This window comes from Hoplias malabaricus, chromosome 14 (genome assembly GCF_029633855.1).
Source record: "Hoplias malabaricus isolate fHopMal1 chromosome 14, fHopMal1.hap1, whole genome shotgun sequence".
Taxonomy (NCBI): domain Eukaryota; kingdom Metazoa; phylum Chordata; class Actinopteri; order Characiformes; family Erythrinidae; genus Hoplias; species Hoplias malabaricus.
The window spans coordinates 32,102,345-32,120,068 of NC_089813.1; the positions used below are offsets into that span (position 1 = coordinate 32,102,345).

Genomic DNA, 17,724 nt, shown 5'->3' on the forward strand with positions numbered 1-17,724 from the left:
GATGTTCGGGTGCTGACCCGGATTGTATCCAAAAAACATAAAACCACGGCTGCCCAAATCACGGCAGAATTAAATGTACACCTCAACTCTCCTGTTTCCACCAGAACTGTCCGTCGGGAGCTCCACAGGGTCAATATACACGGCCGGGCTGCTGTAGCCAAACCTTTGGTCACTCATGCCAATGCCAAACGTCGGTTTCAATGGTGCAAGGAGCGCAAATATTGGGCTGTGGACAATGTGAAACATGTATTGTTTTCTGATGAGTCCACCTTTACTGTTTTCCCCACATCCGGGAGAGTTACGGTGTGGCGTAGCACCCAGACTGTTGCATGCCCAGAGCGAAGCATGGGGGTGGGTCAGTGGTGGTTTGGGCTGCCATATCATGGCATTCCCTTGGCCCAATACTTGTGCTAGATGGGCGCGTCACTGCCAAGGACTACCGAACCATTCTGGAGGGCCATGTGCATCCAATGGTTCAAACATTGTATCCTGAAGGCGGTGCCGTGTATCAGGACGACACTGCACCAATACACACAGCAAGACTGGTGAAAGATTGGTTTGATGAACATGAAAGTGAAGGTGAACATCTCCCATGGCCTGCACAGTCACCAGATCTAAATATTATTGAGCCACTTTGGGGTGTTTTGGAGGAGCGAGTCAGGAAACGTTTTCCTCCACCAGCATCACGTAGAGACCTGGCCACTATCCTGCAAGAAGAATGGCTTAAAATCCCTCTGACCACTGTGCAGGACTTGTATAAGTCATTCCCAAGACGAATTGACGATGTACTGGCCGCAAAAGGACGGCCAACACCATACTAATAAATTATTGAGGTCTAAAACCAGGTGTTTCACTTTCATTGTCCAACCCCTGTATATATATGTGTGCGAATACACTACACATTTTAATATTATTTACTGTACATCGACACTGTGATAACCTCAATCTTGCAACTGCAAAGATAAAACAGATAAAACGTTTTTCCCGACAACACCAAAATCTGAGTTGAATGAAGATACACACTGATATCTTCTTGTATTTTGTGCAGTATGTTCGATGTATTAGTAAACAGTAGACAAACTGTAAACAGTATCAGTAAGCATCCACTTTTTGGCCATTAGAATGTGCAGTAGTGTGTTTCCTGCGAAGGGTGTTTAGTTATTTTAACTCTGAAAATCACCAAAGCATATAATTCAGACAAAACTTTGCAAAGTATTTTCATGAGTTTATTGTAAAATGTATTGAGTCAGCCAAAAAGAATTGTGCACACACACACACACACAATCATTCTGTCTCTCTTTTCTTCCACTTACAAGGAGCCTTGTTACAACCAGGCCAAGGGTTACCATGATGAGTCTTAAGGTTGCCGCAGTGAGGAAAACTCCTCTGTGGTTGCTATGGAGACAGACTTTATTGAGCCCCCTCTCAGCAGGGTTATGGCCAGTTCCAGCACTCAGAGGGGACCTTCTGCACATCCGCACTAAACACTGGAGCATCAAACTTCTGTCTGACCCCTGTCTGACCCTCGTATCAGAAGTAAAGCTGCAATCAGAGCTGACTGTTTTGCCTAAATCATGTTTTGTTTAGTGTTTTATTTTTTTTTTTCATTAATCCGTTTGGATTTGTGTATTAGGCAGGATTTGGGCTCGTAATACTTTTCTAAAATATAATTTGCTCCAAATGGCTTTTTGTGGAGTTGGACTCTGAGAAAAAGATTAGCTGTTCTTCAGACCTTAACAGATGGCCTTTCTAAATATTGCCTGTGTGTGTGTGTGTGTGTGTCTAGATCACAGTCAAAATAACATAATGTTGTATGTATGTGCAGAAGTCAGAAAATATATTTAGTTTTATTGATTTACTTTTAGAATAACTATTATATTACAGTGTCCTCTCTGGATGAAAGTGTGAAAATGTAAAGTGTAAATGCAGTGTAACTTGATTTGGAAAATGGTTCAGTCGCTCTGATCGTATCATCAGGAGCGGAAGTGTAAAAACACCCTTATTTTTGTCCCCGACAGATGTTGTGCTTCATCCAAAGAGAGTGCGTTCCCTTGTCTCTGCGCTGTGATGGATAGAGTATCATTTCTGTCACTAGGTTGTTCATCTCCCACCACATGCCGCTACGCAATGACACACACCAGACCACCAGCCGGCATGTTAAACACCCCACAGAGAAACTCGCTCAGTATTAGAACAAAACCCTTCACTGGGATCCATCCAGTTCTCGGTCCATTCCTCTTTGTCTCCCTCCATCTCTCTCTCCCTCCAAGTGTTTATTATTGCTTAATTAAGTATGATGTAATTGGCTGTAAAATCACCATGAGCCAGTTTCACTCATTTCCCACAGAGATAAAGTCTAATGACTAGTCAGTTTTACTGTAGATTAGTTTGATTAGAGACAGCTGAGCTGATGAAGACTGTGAAAAAGTTTCTTTGAAGTGACGTAATAGAACCACTACACCATTGGAGGGGAGGGAGGGAGGGGGGATGGTGTCTGCAGATTCCACTGACTACTGTGAATGAATGTTGATTCAACTGAGAAAATATCACCACTTTAAAATAACAAGAAATCAAAGTAAATAGGATTTAACAAAAAGTTAAATAGTAAAATAAGGGAACATTTTTTTTACCTTATTCCTATCCCTAAAGTGCCACTAGTTTAAATGCCTGTGTTGCAGGTCTGAATGGAAGAAATGACTGCATAATTTGGAAATTAAATAAAGCTGATGCACCAAAATTTAATTGCATACCTGCAATAAAATAAAACTCACAGTAAATCAATTTTAAAAAGAAGATTTTTTATTAGCAGTTTCCATTATTATTATGTTAAATCAGTTTGACCAATAAAAAAACATTACTAAAAAAAATATGAATAATGAACCTTATCAGCAATAATTATAATAATACATGTTATTGTCATCATTGCTACACTTGGGGACAGTGTTGAGTTTATTATTTACACAACTGAGATATGACAGTATCTGTCAACATCTGTGATTCACATTTCATTGTCACAATAGAATAGTCTTTTCTTACAAGAAAATGATTGAATCATTTGTATTTAGTGAGTAATTGTGAGATGTATTGTTAGCTGGTCCCATTGTGAGAAATTGCACACATCTTTATGATTCACCTCGAAGATGAGGCAAATGGCATTTTTCACTTGAATGTGATAAGAGCATTTCAAAGGAGGCAGAGGTGCTTAAGACCAAATGGGTTGAAAATAAACATTTTGGGGGCAGATTTAAATGCCACACCTCTATTTGCACTATTTATTGCATTTGCAGAACTTTAACTGGTACAATTAAAAACATGTATCTCCATTTTGTTGATTTTGACATTATTAAATTATCTGAACACAGCAGCTGTCCTTCACATCATGTGAGAATTCCATGCTGAATGAACCAATAGATATGCTCCAAAATGACTTTGAATAAAATCTTTTTATCTTAAAAAAGATAGGTGCAGCAGGTAGTGTCGCAGTCACATAGCTCCAGGGACCAGGAGGTTGTGGGTTCGATTCCCGCTCCGGGTGACTGTCTGTGAGGAGTTGGTGTGTTCTCCCAGTGTCCGCGTGGGTTTCCTCCAGGTGCTCCAGTTTCCTCCCACAGTCCAAAAACACACGTTGGTAGGTGGATTGGTGACTCAAAAGTAAACGTAGGTGTGAGTGAATGTGTGTGTGTCGCCCTGTGAAGGACTGGCCCCCCCTCCAGGGTGTATTCCCGCCTTGCACCCAATGATTCCAGGTAGGTTCTGGACCCACCGTGACCCTGAACTGGATAAACGCTTACAGATAATGAATGAATGAATAAAAGTAAAGAAGGTTTTTCCTTCACCTGTAAAGTCACTATTTTGGAAGATGTTCTCAATTTGACAATGGCGATATGTTTATTTGTTATTATGTTATTTGCCCCTCAGACTGTCCATCTTAATAACGTCTCGGTCTTGTAGACCACAACTCTGAGTTAACCTTCAGTCCAGTAACATCTGTGCTGACTGTCTCAGGGGGAGAGGGGCAAGAGAGTTGCAGGCATATACTCTCTCACTCTTTCTACAAATAGCTCTGTGAGAAGCAGCTGTGTCAGTGGGGACTGGGAGGGCGCTGATGTGCTGCTTTGTTTGTTCCCGCTGTCACTTTTAGGAGATGACCTTGTACCATCTCACCTGCCAAGGCTCTGCAGCTAACACTGCATGGATATACTGCACTTTAGCTACTCAGCACCTTACTCACCATCTTACTTACTGAAAAACATTGCTGTTTAACAAATGTTTCAGAAACGTTGGGACAGAGTGTGAAATGCTAATAAAAACAATCAGTACTGAGTAATACATTCTGGCTCTGAAACAACTTTCAGTCTTTGTTCACATTTATGTTTTTAAAGAATTCCTGAGCCAATATGGCTATATATGCATCACAGAATAATGCCAGTTTTTAATGCAAAGGTGTCTGAGAGTTTGAAGGTCACAGGCTTTCAGCTGTGAGTCCACACTGAGAGCCCATCAAACCACAGAGAAGAAATGATGGAGGACACAATGTTTGCGATTGCTTACTTATAAACTGTTTGGTTATTTGGTCATTCTAGTTCTTACATGAGCGTCTTTCAGGGATGCTTCTTTTACACACAAGCATGATTATATCGTTTGTGTATCGTCTATTAGGTCTGTTTTTATCTGCTGGGATCTAAGTCTGACACTATAAAGCTCTTAGAAACATGTGTTGATGACAACATTCCTGTTTTACAGTGTTTTGTACAGTGACCTGGTCTCCCATGAACCAATATTAATGAAATGCTTACAGTATATTTGCAGCTATATATATATATATATTAGTTGTTGAAAACAAACCAGCATCTATAACTTCAGAGGGAATAGAGAAAGCTATTGTAACTTTTATCATCTGTCATATAGACTAGCACCATTGTATGCGCAGTCACACCCGTGCTCTACTGTAATTGAAGCATGCTATAGCGCCAAACAGCAGACAGCTGGTTGCTAAGCAAAATCTTTGAAGTAGGCTTCACCCGAATGAAACATTGATCAAAGGGTGAGAGGCCTCTCTGCTCCCCGCACTTTAAAATTCCACCCACTACATTGAGCTCCATGTAGCTCATGTGGCTAATAAGTGATGCTCCTCCAGCCTTTTTGCCTAACCACTGCTCCAGGGTCCAGACTGAGTTTTCAGCTGACAGCACTGTGATGACTGCTCCATTTCTGTTTCCTTGATTCAGTCGTCTTTATTATTGCCACATCACTGTCCAAGCTCAAACTGGGTTGGTGTGGATGTGACCAGAGGCAGAGACTGGGACATAAAAATGAGTGACAGTGAGAGGGACACAGATAGAACTACATGCCCTGAGAGATGCAAGGAGTACCAGGAAAAGAGAAAATTCCTCGCCTCCATGCACTGGTACTGGTAGTGATCCTGACGAAAAGATCCTCACATAAAAATATCAGTGATGTGGGTCAGATATATATGGAGCTGTCTGAAAACATAGGAGAAGACAAGTCATTCTGATTTTGTGTTGCATTTTACATAGACGGCAGGCATTTGACATGTCCTGGCTCCTCTCCTTAGTCTCTCATTATCACAGCACTGGGCCCATGCTTATGTGAGAATGCAAAGTGCAGGTTAAATAGAGCAAATCAACATAGAAATAAGTGTACTAATGAAATATGGGGAGAAAGAGAACAAAGGAAAATGGCCAAAAAAGCAGCGTTTTTGCTCCTTGTTCCACACTGCTGGGCACACAAACTAGAGATTAGGGCTGTTTAGACAGGATAAGAAACGTGCTGTGTTGTTTGACCCTTGTGGTATGTTGACCAAAACATGTCACAGACAGTGCGTCCCCAGGGGGCTGTGTTAACTTGTGGGAAATGGGATATAGTATGTGACCTTTAATCCAGGAGTAGAAACTAATACACAATTATTAGATAAATGCAATTTATTTATTTATTTCCATATACAGTGTGTACAACTGTGTACAAATTTCCGAGACTAAACTTTCACACACATAATTCACTGACAAAATGGTGATTACGTACGTTGTAAGTTGTTGTTTTTTTGTTTTCCATGATACCATCAATCAAAACAAGTCAAAGCCATATGTTGTTATTCATTCCCACACTTGCACAGACCCACCACGTTTCTTCAGTGGCACATACACTGCCTTTTTATCCCTAAAAGATCTCAAATAGGTCTAAAACTAATGAAGGAAACTGCAAATATATTTGAATGTATCACTGATAAGAAGTTTTAGAAGATAAAATTAACTGTTTTTAATTGGGTGTGTTAGCAGAGAGAACAGTGCATAGACAAATACTTCAGGTCCAGGACTGGGAAACACTGTTCATTTGTGATACGAAAGAGAGAGATAAGGAAAGAGGCATGAGAACACGAAAAGAAGAGGAGAAAGATGCCTTCTGTCTTCCATATTTGTAATGAAAGTGAGAGAGACAGGATCATGCTCCAAATTACCCTCATTGTCCCTTCGCCCTACTCATCCATCTCGGTCCATCACTATTAGACTGCCATCTGTAGCAAACTGACACTGCTTCAAAGAGCAAGAGTTGGATTAGTAAGAAGCCAGGCATTTGCAATACAAGAAGAAATTTTGTGTCCAGAGCCTTAGAGGATTCCACTGACTGAAATAGCTGCATAATATTTATGATAAATGCTTTAATATTTGAAGTTGAAATGTAACTTTTTACAGTGCATTTTTCTTTCTGTTTCTGTAGCTCGCCGATTCATCCAAAGTTCAGCTGTGAGCGCTGTCCAAAGTTATCTGCTGATTGTATGCTTTGAAATCTACTTAAAAGCTGTATATTTACAAGAAGGTGATATACACAGACTATAAAATCAATTTTGGTTTGTTTCTCGTTAAAGCAATCTTATATAACAACGTCAAAGACGAAAGAGTTTTATGTTCATCTGCTAGTCACCACTAGACTACCATTAGAGAAAGCTAGCTTTTTACAGCTGTTCCTGTCCAGCCACAGTGTGGGGGAACACAGGGACCTCTCCAACACCGCGGTGCTGGAATTCCTAACTGCGTTTTGTAACAGTGCTCTGAAACTATAAATAAATACAGAATACCCTGACGGTGTTCAGAGGGAATTGAGTGGTTGCTCCTTGAGGTGCTGTCAGTATTCCGGTGTGGTGTGCTCTGTGGTTTAGAGGTTGTGGCGTAGCGCTGCGGTTGAGTTTGAATTGTTTAAATCACTTTACTCTCCGTGCCCCAGCACCCAGACTCCGGTCTCGCCTGGATTCCAAATGGTTTTCATTTGAGAGAGAATAAGTCTTGAGCTGCAGGACCACCCCCTCCCTCCATACACACACGCACACACACCCACCCATAAATACAGCAAGCCTCAACACAGATTTCCCCTCAGTGGCTGGTGTAATAATATAAACCCTCGCTTCAAACACTTTATTTATTCTACCTTTCCGTGTCTCTTCTGATGATATTTTGCCTCTGTGCCGTCATATGAAAAGCCCCCAGGTGTTGGTGGTAGAGGTGATTCATATATTCTCCGAACACTACACCTGCTGTAATACTTCACTTTGTGTTTTATGTTTTCTATTAAACCGCAGTCCATGTCGAAGGGTCACGCTGCTGTGTAATGTACCACAGAAAAGGGGTTTGTAAGCATCCCTGAATGATGTTCACTGCAATAACAAGCTTCTGATTGTTAATGTTCCTTGTGTCCAGCCAGTGCAGGTCCAGTATGGCCATGCTCTGCTTCTGAAGAGCTGAACACTGATTCCTGATGGTTGCTGGATGTCACTTTGATAAAGCACTACAGCTTACAGTGTCCCATTCTCCATTTCATGTTCTGGAGCACTTGAACAAAAAAAAATGTATTGCCATCTATTTTTTTCTGCAGCGGCAGAAGATTGTTGCAGTTTTTGCTGGAAACAAAAATGGTCTCTGAGGTCTCAAATTGATTCGGTTACATGATGGCAATCTCCTGTGAAAAGAGCAGCGTTAGCACTCTCTTCATCACATGGCCTTGTGTGTGTGTGTGTGTGTGTGTGTGTGTGTGTGTGTGTTTGTGTGCATGTGTGCACACACGAGTGTGTGTCTTGTATAATTTGTATGTGTGTGTGTGTGTGTGTGTGTATGATTCAGTAGCCAAACCCTCTGTGTTAAACCTAGTGGCAGAACCACATTAGGAGTCTGAAGAATTTGCCAATGGATCATGAAAAACAATTCTGGATCATGAAAATCAGTAAATATAGACAACCTTTCAGACTGAATGGGAGATGTAAATAAAGTAAAAGGCAAAAGTCGACACAGTATTGTTGTTGATGTTATACTCTGTTGACATTTTCTGTTAAGTATTGGTTTATTTCTGATGCTGAAAAACAAATGACATTTTGGAAATTAAACAAACAAAGCATGACCTTTATACAGCACTCTGTGTATTTTACAGAACTGTATGACATTATTTTTATATTTAAAGAGTCGATTGAATGGTAATATAGACAAACATTCATTCATTATCTGTAATCCTTATCCAGTTCAGGGTCGCAGTGGGTCCAGAGCCTACCTGGAATCATTGGGCGCAAGGCGGGAATACACCCTGGAGGGGGCGCCAGTCCTTCACAGGGCAACACAGACACACACACACATTCACACCTACGGACACTTTGGAGTCACCAATCCACCTACCAACGTGTGTTTTTGGACCGTGGGAGGAAACCGGAGCACCCGGAGGAAACCCACGCGGACACGGGGAGAACACACCAACTCCTCACAGACAGTCACCCGGAGCGGGAATCGAACCGACAACCTCCAGGCCCCTGGAGCTGTGTGACTGCGACACTACCGCTGCCCTGTAGACAAATATAACTAAATGCGAGTGTTTTGAAATGATCACAAAGCGGTAACCGTTGCTTGTTTACTTTACCAACAAAAACATTACTTACATTTCACAGCATTATGGTCTCAGTCAGATCCAGAGATGACACTGAGAGAGTGTGGCTGAAGGTTGTTTGAGGTGTCAGGGAGCGCCACACCAGCACCACACAGAGAGAGGGGAATGGATAGATACAGATGATAAAGAGAATGAGACAAGAAAAAAGGCATTCATTATTTTTACTCCGGTCTTCTTCAGGACTGGTCAGTTTACTCATGTTTCAGTTGAACTCCCTTTATACGACCTTTTATATTAAAAACCCACTACACAATCACATATCCAACAATAGTGCGTCTGTTTTATTGATTAATGTACCTGGCAAGCCTCTCTCTCTCCCTCTCTCTCTCTCTCTCTGCCTGCCCTGTCTATCTGTTTTATGTACATAAAGAACTTCTTTAAAGATGTACTGCATATGTATGCTGCTGATAAGCTGTCAGAGTAAGAAAAGCATTCTACATGCATTACCATCCCAGCGGGATTCCCTTGACAACAGTTTTGTTGTTGCTGGGGGTTTTTGTTTTGTTTTGTTTTGTTTTGTTTTGTTTTTTGGTGTGTGTGTGTGTGTGTGTATGTGTGTGTGTATGTTTGGGAGGTCTTGCAAACCCACATTCTCATCACAAGTGTACAATTCCCAAGCAGTACACAGCAAACCACTTGAATATTATACGAGCTCTTTAGTATTGGGGGATTGAAAGAAGCACAAATCCGAGGTTTACTTTTGACCTAGACAATCCCCTCCTTTGAATAGCCAATGTTGTTCAGATCAGTAACCTAGCTTACGGTGGACTTCCTTCAGGTGTTTCCAGTTTAAAATGCTAATTTAATAAGCTATGTTGTAGTCATTGATGTATGTAGTCTTCATCATAATGCCATTTATTTGAGTGTCAGGCCTGAAAATGCGGTATATGGCTGTTATGTCCATATAATAATAAATTTTTACTGATGATTTATTAACTTTTATGTAAAGTGGCAATGCTTTTCTTTATGCATGAGGGGTGCGTGGTTTTTGTTGTGAAATATGTATAATAGCCACACAAGTGGATGTCATTATGTTGTTCAACAGATGTTCTGACTTTTTGCCCTGTGCACTGGGTGTACTGCTACTTAGCCTGAAGCTTCATTTTTATCTGACAGATTTTACAGTTCATCTCTGATCCTTTGGCCCCAACAGGTCTCGCCGCACACTGTCAGATGGTTTTATATAAAAGCAAATGCAAAAGAAAATGGCAGCTGTTATCACTCTGGCAGTGGGAATACATTAAAACTGAGTGTTTTATGACTGACAGAAAAAAAGCTAATTCAGAGTTTTGTGGTTAGAATATAAAGAATATAAAAAACACATTAACCACAAAAATTCATGAGAGAGAGAGAGGACTGTGTGTATAAGTAGCTCTTGATAGCTTGTACTACCACACCTCAGTAGACAAAATTGAAAGGTATAGTACACATTTTTGCAAAAATAAAATATGCAGCTGGGTGCATGGTGGCACAGCAGGTAGTGTCGCAGTCACACATCTCCAGGGGCCTGGAGGTTGTGGGTTCGATTCCCGCTCTGGGTGACTGTCTGTGAGGAGTTGGAGTGTTCTCCCTGTGTCCGCGTGGGTTTCCTCCGGGTGCTCCGGTTTCCTCCCACAGTCCAAAAACACATGTTGGTAGGTGGATTGGTGACTCAAAAGTGTGCGTGTGTGTGAATGAGTGTCTGTGTTGCCCTGTGAAGGACTGGCGCCCCCTCCAGGGTGTATTCCCGCCTTGTGCCCAATGATTCCAGGTAGGCTCTGAACTGGATAAGCGCTTACAAATAATGAATGAATAAAATATGCAACTAATACTTATGACTGTATTTCAGACTGTATTAAGATGAGAGCACAAAATGAAGCACTTTCTTGTCAATAAATTCTAATACCAGTCAAGATATTTTTACAAATTCTCTCTCTCTCTCTCTCTCTCTATCTATTCACCACACTCTGCATGTTAAAACACTTTTTAAAAAATGACATAGAAACTCATATAGCAAATTACTGCCTCCACATGTGCCGCTCAGTCCTGATGTCCCCTTTCTGTCTCTCTGCAGAAAGCCCGACTGGCCAGGATGAGAATCTCTAAAACAGGGAGCTCCAATGCCTTTCTGCACAGCAAACGCAATGGCATGCTCAACCAAGCCCTGGAGCTAACGGTAAGAACCTCTCTCTCTCTCTCTCTCTCTCTCTCTCCCTCTCTCTCGCTCTCTTACACACACACATACATACATGCACTCTTCATACACATTAGAGCAGCAGCACTCTCAGTGAAAGCAAACATTTTCCAAATGCTTACTGACCCCAGATGTGAACGGCTGGATGGATGAGCGAATGGATGGATGACTCTGAATAGAGTGATAGCTCTTCAAAAATATCTCAGAGATGGCAAAAGTAAGAGGAAAGCTAAGTGTGGCCTCACATGACAGAGAGGTGGTGTGTGTGCATGCTGTGTGCATCTGTGCGTTTTCAGCCAGATACTTAACCTTTAGCCCATTGCACCTTTTCCTGGAAAATGGTCACACTGATCCTCTGAATTTACAGACTCGAAATCAGTCGGCATGTAAAACATGAAAAAGGAGAAGATAACTCCGCACAGAGCACGGAAGCAGACGCCAGCAGTCCTCACACTGTGTAAACACAGCTTTCAGCATGTTCTTACTCCGAAACAAATAAAGTGAGAGAAGCAGAGACACACAAAGTGAGGGTGAGAGTGTACAACTAGTGTCAGAGCCTTCATTAAAAGAGAAATGTCGAGGCTCTGTGGCTGCTTCTGGTTAATGAAGGCTGTGAATTGCAGAATGAACCATACACTGTAGATCCAAGACATAGCATCCAAATACCACTTTTCTAAATACCCTGTATTTTTCATGAGAGTGTGCACAAGAAGCTTTATTTTTTTTATAAAATCATTTTAATGAATGCCCTCTCATTCTTATCTTTCCCTCTCTCCTCCTCCGTCTCCCACCATCCTCCGCTGTTTTAATCAAAGGCTAATGAAGTCAGACCTGAAGTCAGACACAAACAACAATGTGAATTAAAAGCTGAATTAATGAAGAACCCTCACTGATAGTGTTAACCTTCTTTATCAAAAGTGTGCTCTTTATCGCTCTATTTCCTGCCTGTTTTGGTTGTGATTCTGCCCAATAGCATAATAACATTCCAGAGCATCAAGGCAGTAGCACAAAAGCAGAATAAAAGCATTATTTCAGAGCCTGGGTGACATCTGGGTGGCAAGGGGGGCATTTGCCCCACTACCCCAACCCCCACCCCAAATTATTTGTTAAGTCACTTTATTTTTGGAATGTGGGACATTTGTTACTGCTATAAAACAATTCCGATAAACAGAGCAACACGTCTCTGACACTGGGGGCAGCCTAATAGTAACAACAACAGATTGGCTGTTTGGTGCAGCAGGTAGTGTCGCAGTCACACAGCTCCAGGGACCTGGAGGTTGTGGGTTCGATTCCCGCTCCGGATGACTGTCTGTGAGGAGTTGGTGTGTTCTCCCTGTGTCTGCGTGAGTTTCCTCCGGGTGCTCCGGTTTCTTCCCACAGTCCAAAAACACACGTTGGTAGGTGGATTGGTGACTCAAAAGTGTCCGTAGGTGTGAGTGAATGTGTGTGTTGCCCTGTGAAGGACTGGCGCCCCCTCCAGGGTGTATTCCTGCCTTGCGCCCAATGATTCCAGGTAGGCTCTGGACCCACCGCGACCCTGAACTGGATAAGCGCTTACAGATAATAATGGTTTAAATGGGGCATAAAAGGTGCATTGGTAGCTGAATAGAAGTGGTTAAACGACACAATACACTTGACGAATACTTCTTTAAAAAGCCAAAAAATAAGGTTAGCGATGAAAATACAGCAGACAAGTTTCACAGAGGTGCCAATTATCTGCCTTAATCACCCTTCTGCTTCAGTCTGGAGCCCAGCTAATCAGCATTTTGAAGAGGTTCGCTATATTTCAATTTGCTCATTGCAGGCATCAAAACGAGATCCAATTCATGGCCTAAAAAACTGTCTGAACTTTACTGAGAGTGGGACATATCAAACAATAATTTAATTTCCAGTAATGGATGATTGAAAGTTTAGGTATGAGTGGTATGAAATTTAAAGCTGGCTCGAATACAGCCCCACAGCTGGTCAGGCTTTTTGTTTTGCCTGTCGTGCATTTTGTCAATCTTATTATATGTAGACTACATTACTTTAATGGCGTTAGCTGAGATGTCTTTCCCCCCTCCCCCCACCAACATAAGTTTCAAATGTCGCCCATGTGTGTGAGTATTATGTGATTATTATTACTGTTTTTAGCTTGAGTACTGTATTCAACGTGCACAATTACTCACTGATCTGTGAGAAGTGTTTACAGGAAACGGTTAAAATATATATATTATGAATCTTTAGACTATTTGCTGTTCTTCTGTAATTTATAAAATATATTCATGACAGATAATAAGGCCTTTTCTTTAGGGGGGTGAGGATTTACCACACTGTTACTGTTTATGAATATTACATGTAAAAACTCAGAAGATGAAAATAGATTCATTAGTTCTTTTGAATTTATTTAGATTTTTTGTGCATCATTTTGAGATTGATTTATATAGATCCTCTGTTACTGCCAATTACAGAAGGAACTGCTGTTAGAATTGCAAAATTTGGGCATGAATATATGCTGATGTATTGCTCATGACAGTGAGTCATTTTATTAGTCACTTGATAATAACTATGATTTATAACTAGACATAAAGCCTACTGTTTAATAGCTATAGGTTAATTCGATATTCACAATGAAGTGAAGCTAGTGAGTGCATTAAAGATACACACCTGTCCCTGAGTTACCTACACTGCTCAACTAGCTACATTTCTCTCTATCTACATCTATTTATCTGTCTCTCTCACTCTCTCCTTCTCTTTCTTTCTGTCTCTCTGCCCACTCACAGCTCCCTGACTCACTGCTGTTATTTTGGTACGTTCTCTCTTGAAGCTGAGGCGCTATAGAAATGGAAGAGGGAGCGAAGGGCTTTGTGTGTGTGTGTGTGTGTGTGTGTGTGTGTGTGTGTGGTCACAGGGCTCCAAGCCCGTACCCCGTGCAGTAACTCAGCAGCCCATAGACATGTACAGCCGGTGTGGCATTAGCGAGCACTCCGGTGTGTTTTGAAGTCCAAATGAAGTGCAATAGCTCAGCCGAGCGTTAATGTCAAACAGCGGTGTAATTTACTGCCTGTGCTGCTGCCTGCTGAAGGCCCTGTGTGTGTGTGTGTCTTCAGAAACTCTCACTCTGTATGGTGGCCTGCTTGCTCTCAGTCCTCTCACATATATATCCACACTGTTGGTCCCTAACAGTTACATAACAGTGTTCCTGGAAGAAGCCAGGCCTTCCAAAATGAGTAAACCTCTCTCTCTCTCCCTTTCTCTCTCTCTCTTCATGTTTTTGTCTCCCTCTCTCACCACATCAACTACAGCAACTACCTTACAGGATGAAAATTTCAGATCAGGTACTGAGGCAAAAAGTGCACACACACAACCCTCTCTCTCTCTCTCTCTCTCTCTCTCTCTCTCTGTGCTGAACACATAATGATTTTAATGATATAGAAATTAACCTATATTCTATGCATGTGTTTCTTTTCCTCTGTGTTTCCCCCTTTCCCCTCTATATTGCAATACCTGTGTGTGTGTGTGTGTGTGTGTGTGTGTGTGCGTGTCTGTGCGTGTGTGTGTGCGTGTGTGACCTCTGTTGCAGAGCTCCACAGGTGAAAAGCGACATCTGAATAAAACCACTTCAATAATAGAGAGTCAACACCACCACCTACTGCACTGCCTGGAGAAAACCACGGTCAGAAAACACATACACTTTTATTTATTCACTTACAGCCAGACTGGCCAATAAATGCCATTAAAATATGTTAGAAAATAAAATAACTGAAGCGTAACTCTGCTCTGCAAGCATGCTGAGATAGGCACATTCCATTCTTTAGTCACGCACACACATAGTCCAAAAAAAAAAAAAAAAACTAGTTTGAAGGCAAAGAAAGTCTGTTAAAGAGGGGCGTAATCAAGTTTGAATAAAAGATCACAGAACCCTGCACTCAAGGTCAGACTCTCCCTACTCGCACTGAGGAACAGAGACTCTGAACGCCACGGCTTCAGCTTGAAGGAAGACCTATTTTTTTATACAATAAATCTTTGATTAATGAAACAACTTTTTGAGTGGCGAATCAGTCTCTATAAAAGATCTGTCGATCAACAAATACATAATTCAAAATACTCAAACCTTTACTTACATTTCCTTGACTGTTACAAGGGTCCTTTTTGACTCATAGTGCTCTGTTGTCGTTTTGCAGTGGTATAGTGAACAGAAAATGTACAGCAAAAAAATTTTTTCTCACAAAAATATTACAAAACAGGCACCACGGTGGCGCAGCAGGTAGTGTCGCAGTCACACAGCTCCAGGGACCTGGAGGTTGTGGGTTCGATTCCCGCTCCGGGTGACTGTCTGTGAGGAGATGGTGTGTTCTCCCTGTGTCCGCGTGGGTTTCCTCCCGGTGCTCCGGTTTTCTCCCACAGTCCAAAAACACACGTTGGTAGGTGGATTGGCGAATCAAAAGTGTCTGTGCGTGTGTGTGTTATATAATGAATAAATGAATGAATGAAATATTAAAACACATTTAAGTACTGTTTTTTTTATGAGAAATGGTTGTTAGGACTACCATTATATATTTTGACACTGCTGTATTTCTTAAGAATCTGAAAAAGTAGTTAAATCATCAAACATTACACATTGGAAACTGGACAGACAACTCTTGGAGCATTTACAGTGTAGACTCTTACGTCCTTAAACCCATGCACACCTCACATATATGTAAACTGTATAGTGGGCTGCTGTGCATACAGATTAAACTGTCCGTTGTGGCACGCAATACATTGGCCATGTGTTATAAAGAGAGATGTGGAACATAAGATATCCTTTATAGGCTCAGATATATGGGGCATGGGATTTCTCTCTAAGTGATTTAACAGAGAGGAATGGCAGAATATCTTCTGCTCCCCTTAAAGTAAAACAGCCCTTGGCCTGTGTAGAACTGCTGCCCTTGTATAATGTTTACATAAGCACTAGGCATTTTAGAGTAGTGTGAGTTTGATATGACATTGTGGAAAATATACGGTAGAGTTCACCATATGAACAATACCTTTCAATGAATGCAGTGAAACAAGAAATATAGGGTGAGTGTTGCTGAGAGTAGACTTATAATGCTGCAAAGTATTTAAAAGTTATATTACTAATGCTATATTTTATAATCACTTCTTTTTGCAGTGGTAATTGCTATTGGATGTGACATGGTCAAAAATCAGCTGTGTTTTAACTGAAATCATTGACCCACAGACCAATACACTAATTATTTAGAGAGCTCAGTTGCAGCCCTCTTTGGTGTCAACGTCATGAAATGGGGCGGATTGCGGCATGAAATAATATTCCTGCAAGTTGCATAATTAGTTTTTTACAAATGCTGTAAACTTTATCAATTTTAATCTAGTTATTTTACTAGAGATTAAAGGATAAAGGGAGGTGTCTGACCTTTACAGAGCACTGTGCTTTAACTTGTTGCTGTTTAAGTGTTTTTTTATGATGAGTTTGAAAGTCCTTGACTCTGATTCTCTCTCTCTCTCTCTCTCTCTCTCTCTCTGTTTAGAATCATGAATTTGTGGATGAGCAGCTCTTTGAGCAGAGTTATCTGGAGAGCGGTCTGCAGACTTTCCCCTCGCGGAGCCCCTCTTTGTCCAGTCGAGAGGGAATCACAGGAACTTGCTGCTCACGAAGAGCCAAGAAGAGCAGTCCGCCCCCAAACGCAACACACACTCACACTCTCACACACCCACACAAACACAACCTGCAGGAGCTCAGCGCCATACACATCCAGTGTGGAGAGCAGCAGACTCTCAACACAAGGTAATGCATGCACATAGAACTTTTAATTAAGGCATGTGTTTCAGAAGCTTCAGATTTTGATCCAGATGATCTGTGAATTTTATTATAATTCTTTATCAGGCTGATTTCAAAAAGCATCAGTTTTGATCATATTTTAGGGGGGTATTGACTAAAGCAGTCTTTATGATAACTGGTGCTTTCATAGATGAGATATTAATGCAGATTTAGTTTTCAGGAATATTTTTCAAGATCTTTGAATCATGTCATAATACAGTATTATCACATTCTAAAAGAATAAGTTCTCATAATGTGTGCTGCTTCAGTGCTTTGTTATTGTTATTGTAGTCATAAACATTGCAATAACACTACTATTCTGCACTACAGAGTTGATTTAGCTGGAGATTGTGACATATTTGGCAGTATTGCTGATTATGTATCAGTGAGGGGTGCAGGAAAGCAGAAGAAACCGTGTTTGTATCACCTTGTGTAGTCGGAATCATTTTCCTACAGCTCTGGACAGCTAGCCTGCACACTCATTTATAGTTGATAATAAATGGTACAGAGAGACTGTCAGATTGGAGCAGTGGGAAACTTTATATATATATATATATATATATATATATATATATATATATACTGTCAGCTCACAAAAATCTTTCAAGCCATACACATCATACTGAGTCTAGTTTGCAGAGCTGACCACTCTGTGCTACCGCTAAGAAGCTAGCATGAATTGACCACCAAAGGTTTGGTTCCATATGAAGGTTCAGAGGCCTAGACACAGTAGTTAAACGTTAGTTATCGGATTGGATTTTCTTTTTTATTTTTGTACTTAAACAAGTACATTTTTCAGCAGCCAGGGCTTGAA

At 41.1% G+C, this 17,724-nt stretch overlaps 1 protein-coding gene across 4 annotated transcripts in view; it reads left to right on the forward strand.

Annotated features, from left to right (window-relative positions):
• Positions 1 to 17,724, forward strand: part of kcnd3 (potassium voltage-gated channel, Shal-related subfamily, member 3) — a 129,784-nt gene that overhangs the window by 106,095 nt on the left and 5,965 nt on the right. For 3 of the 4 annotated variants that reach the window (XM_066643539.1, XM_066643537.1, XM_066643538.1), the window contains exons 4-7: positions 10,991 to 11,092; positions 14,395 to 14,427; positions 14,673 to 14,765; positions 16,621 to 16,877. In XM_066643539.1, coding sequence (XP_066499636.1) covers positions 10,991 to 11,092; positions 14,395 to 14,427; positions 14,673 to 14,765; positions 16,621 to 16,877 — 485 coding nt within the window. The remainder of the gene's footprint in view (positions 1 to 10,990; positions 11,093 to 14,394; positions 14,428 to 14,672; positions 14,766 to 16,620; positions 16,878 to 17,724) is intronic. The other variant, XM_066643540.1, reaches the window with a different exon arrangement.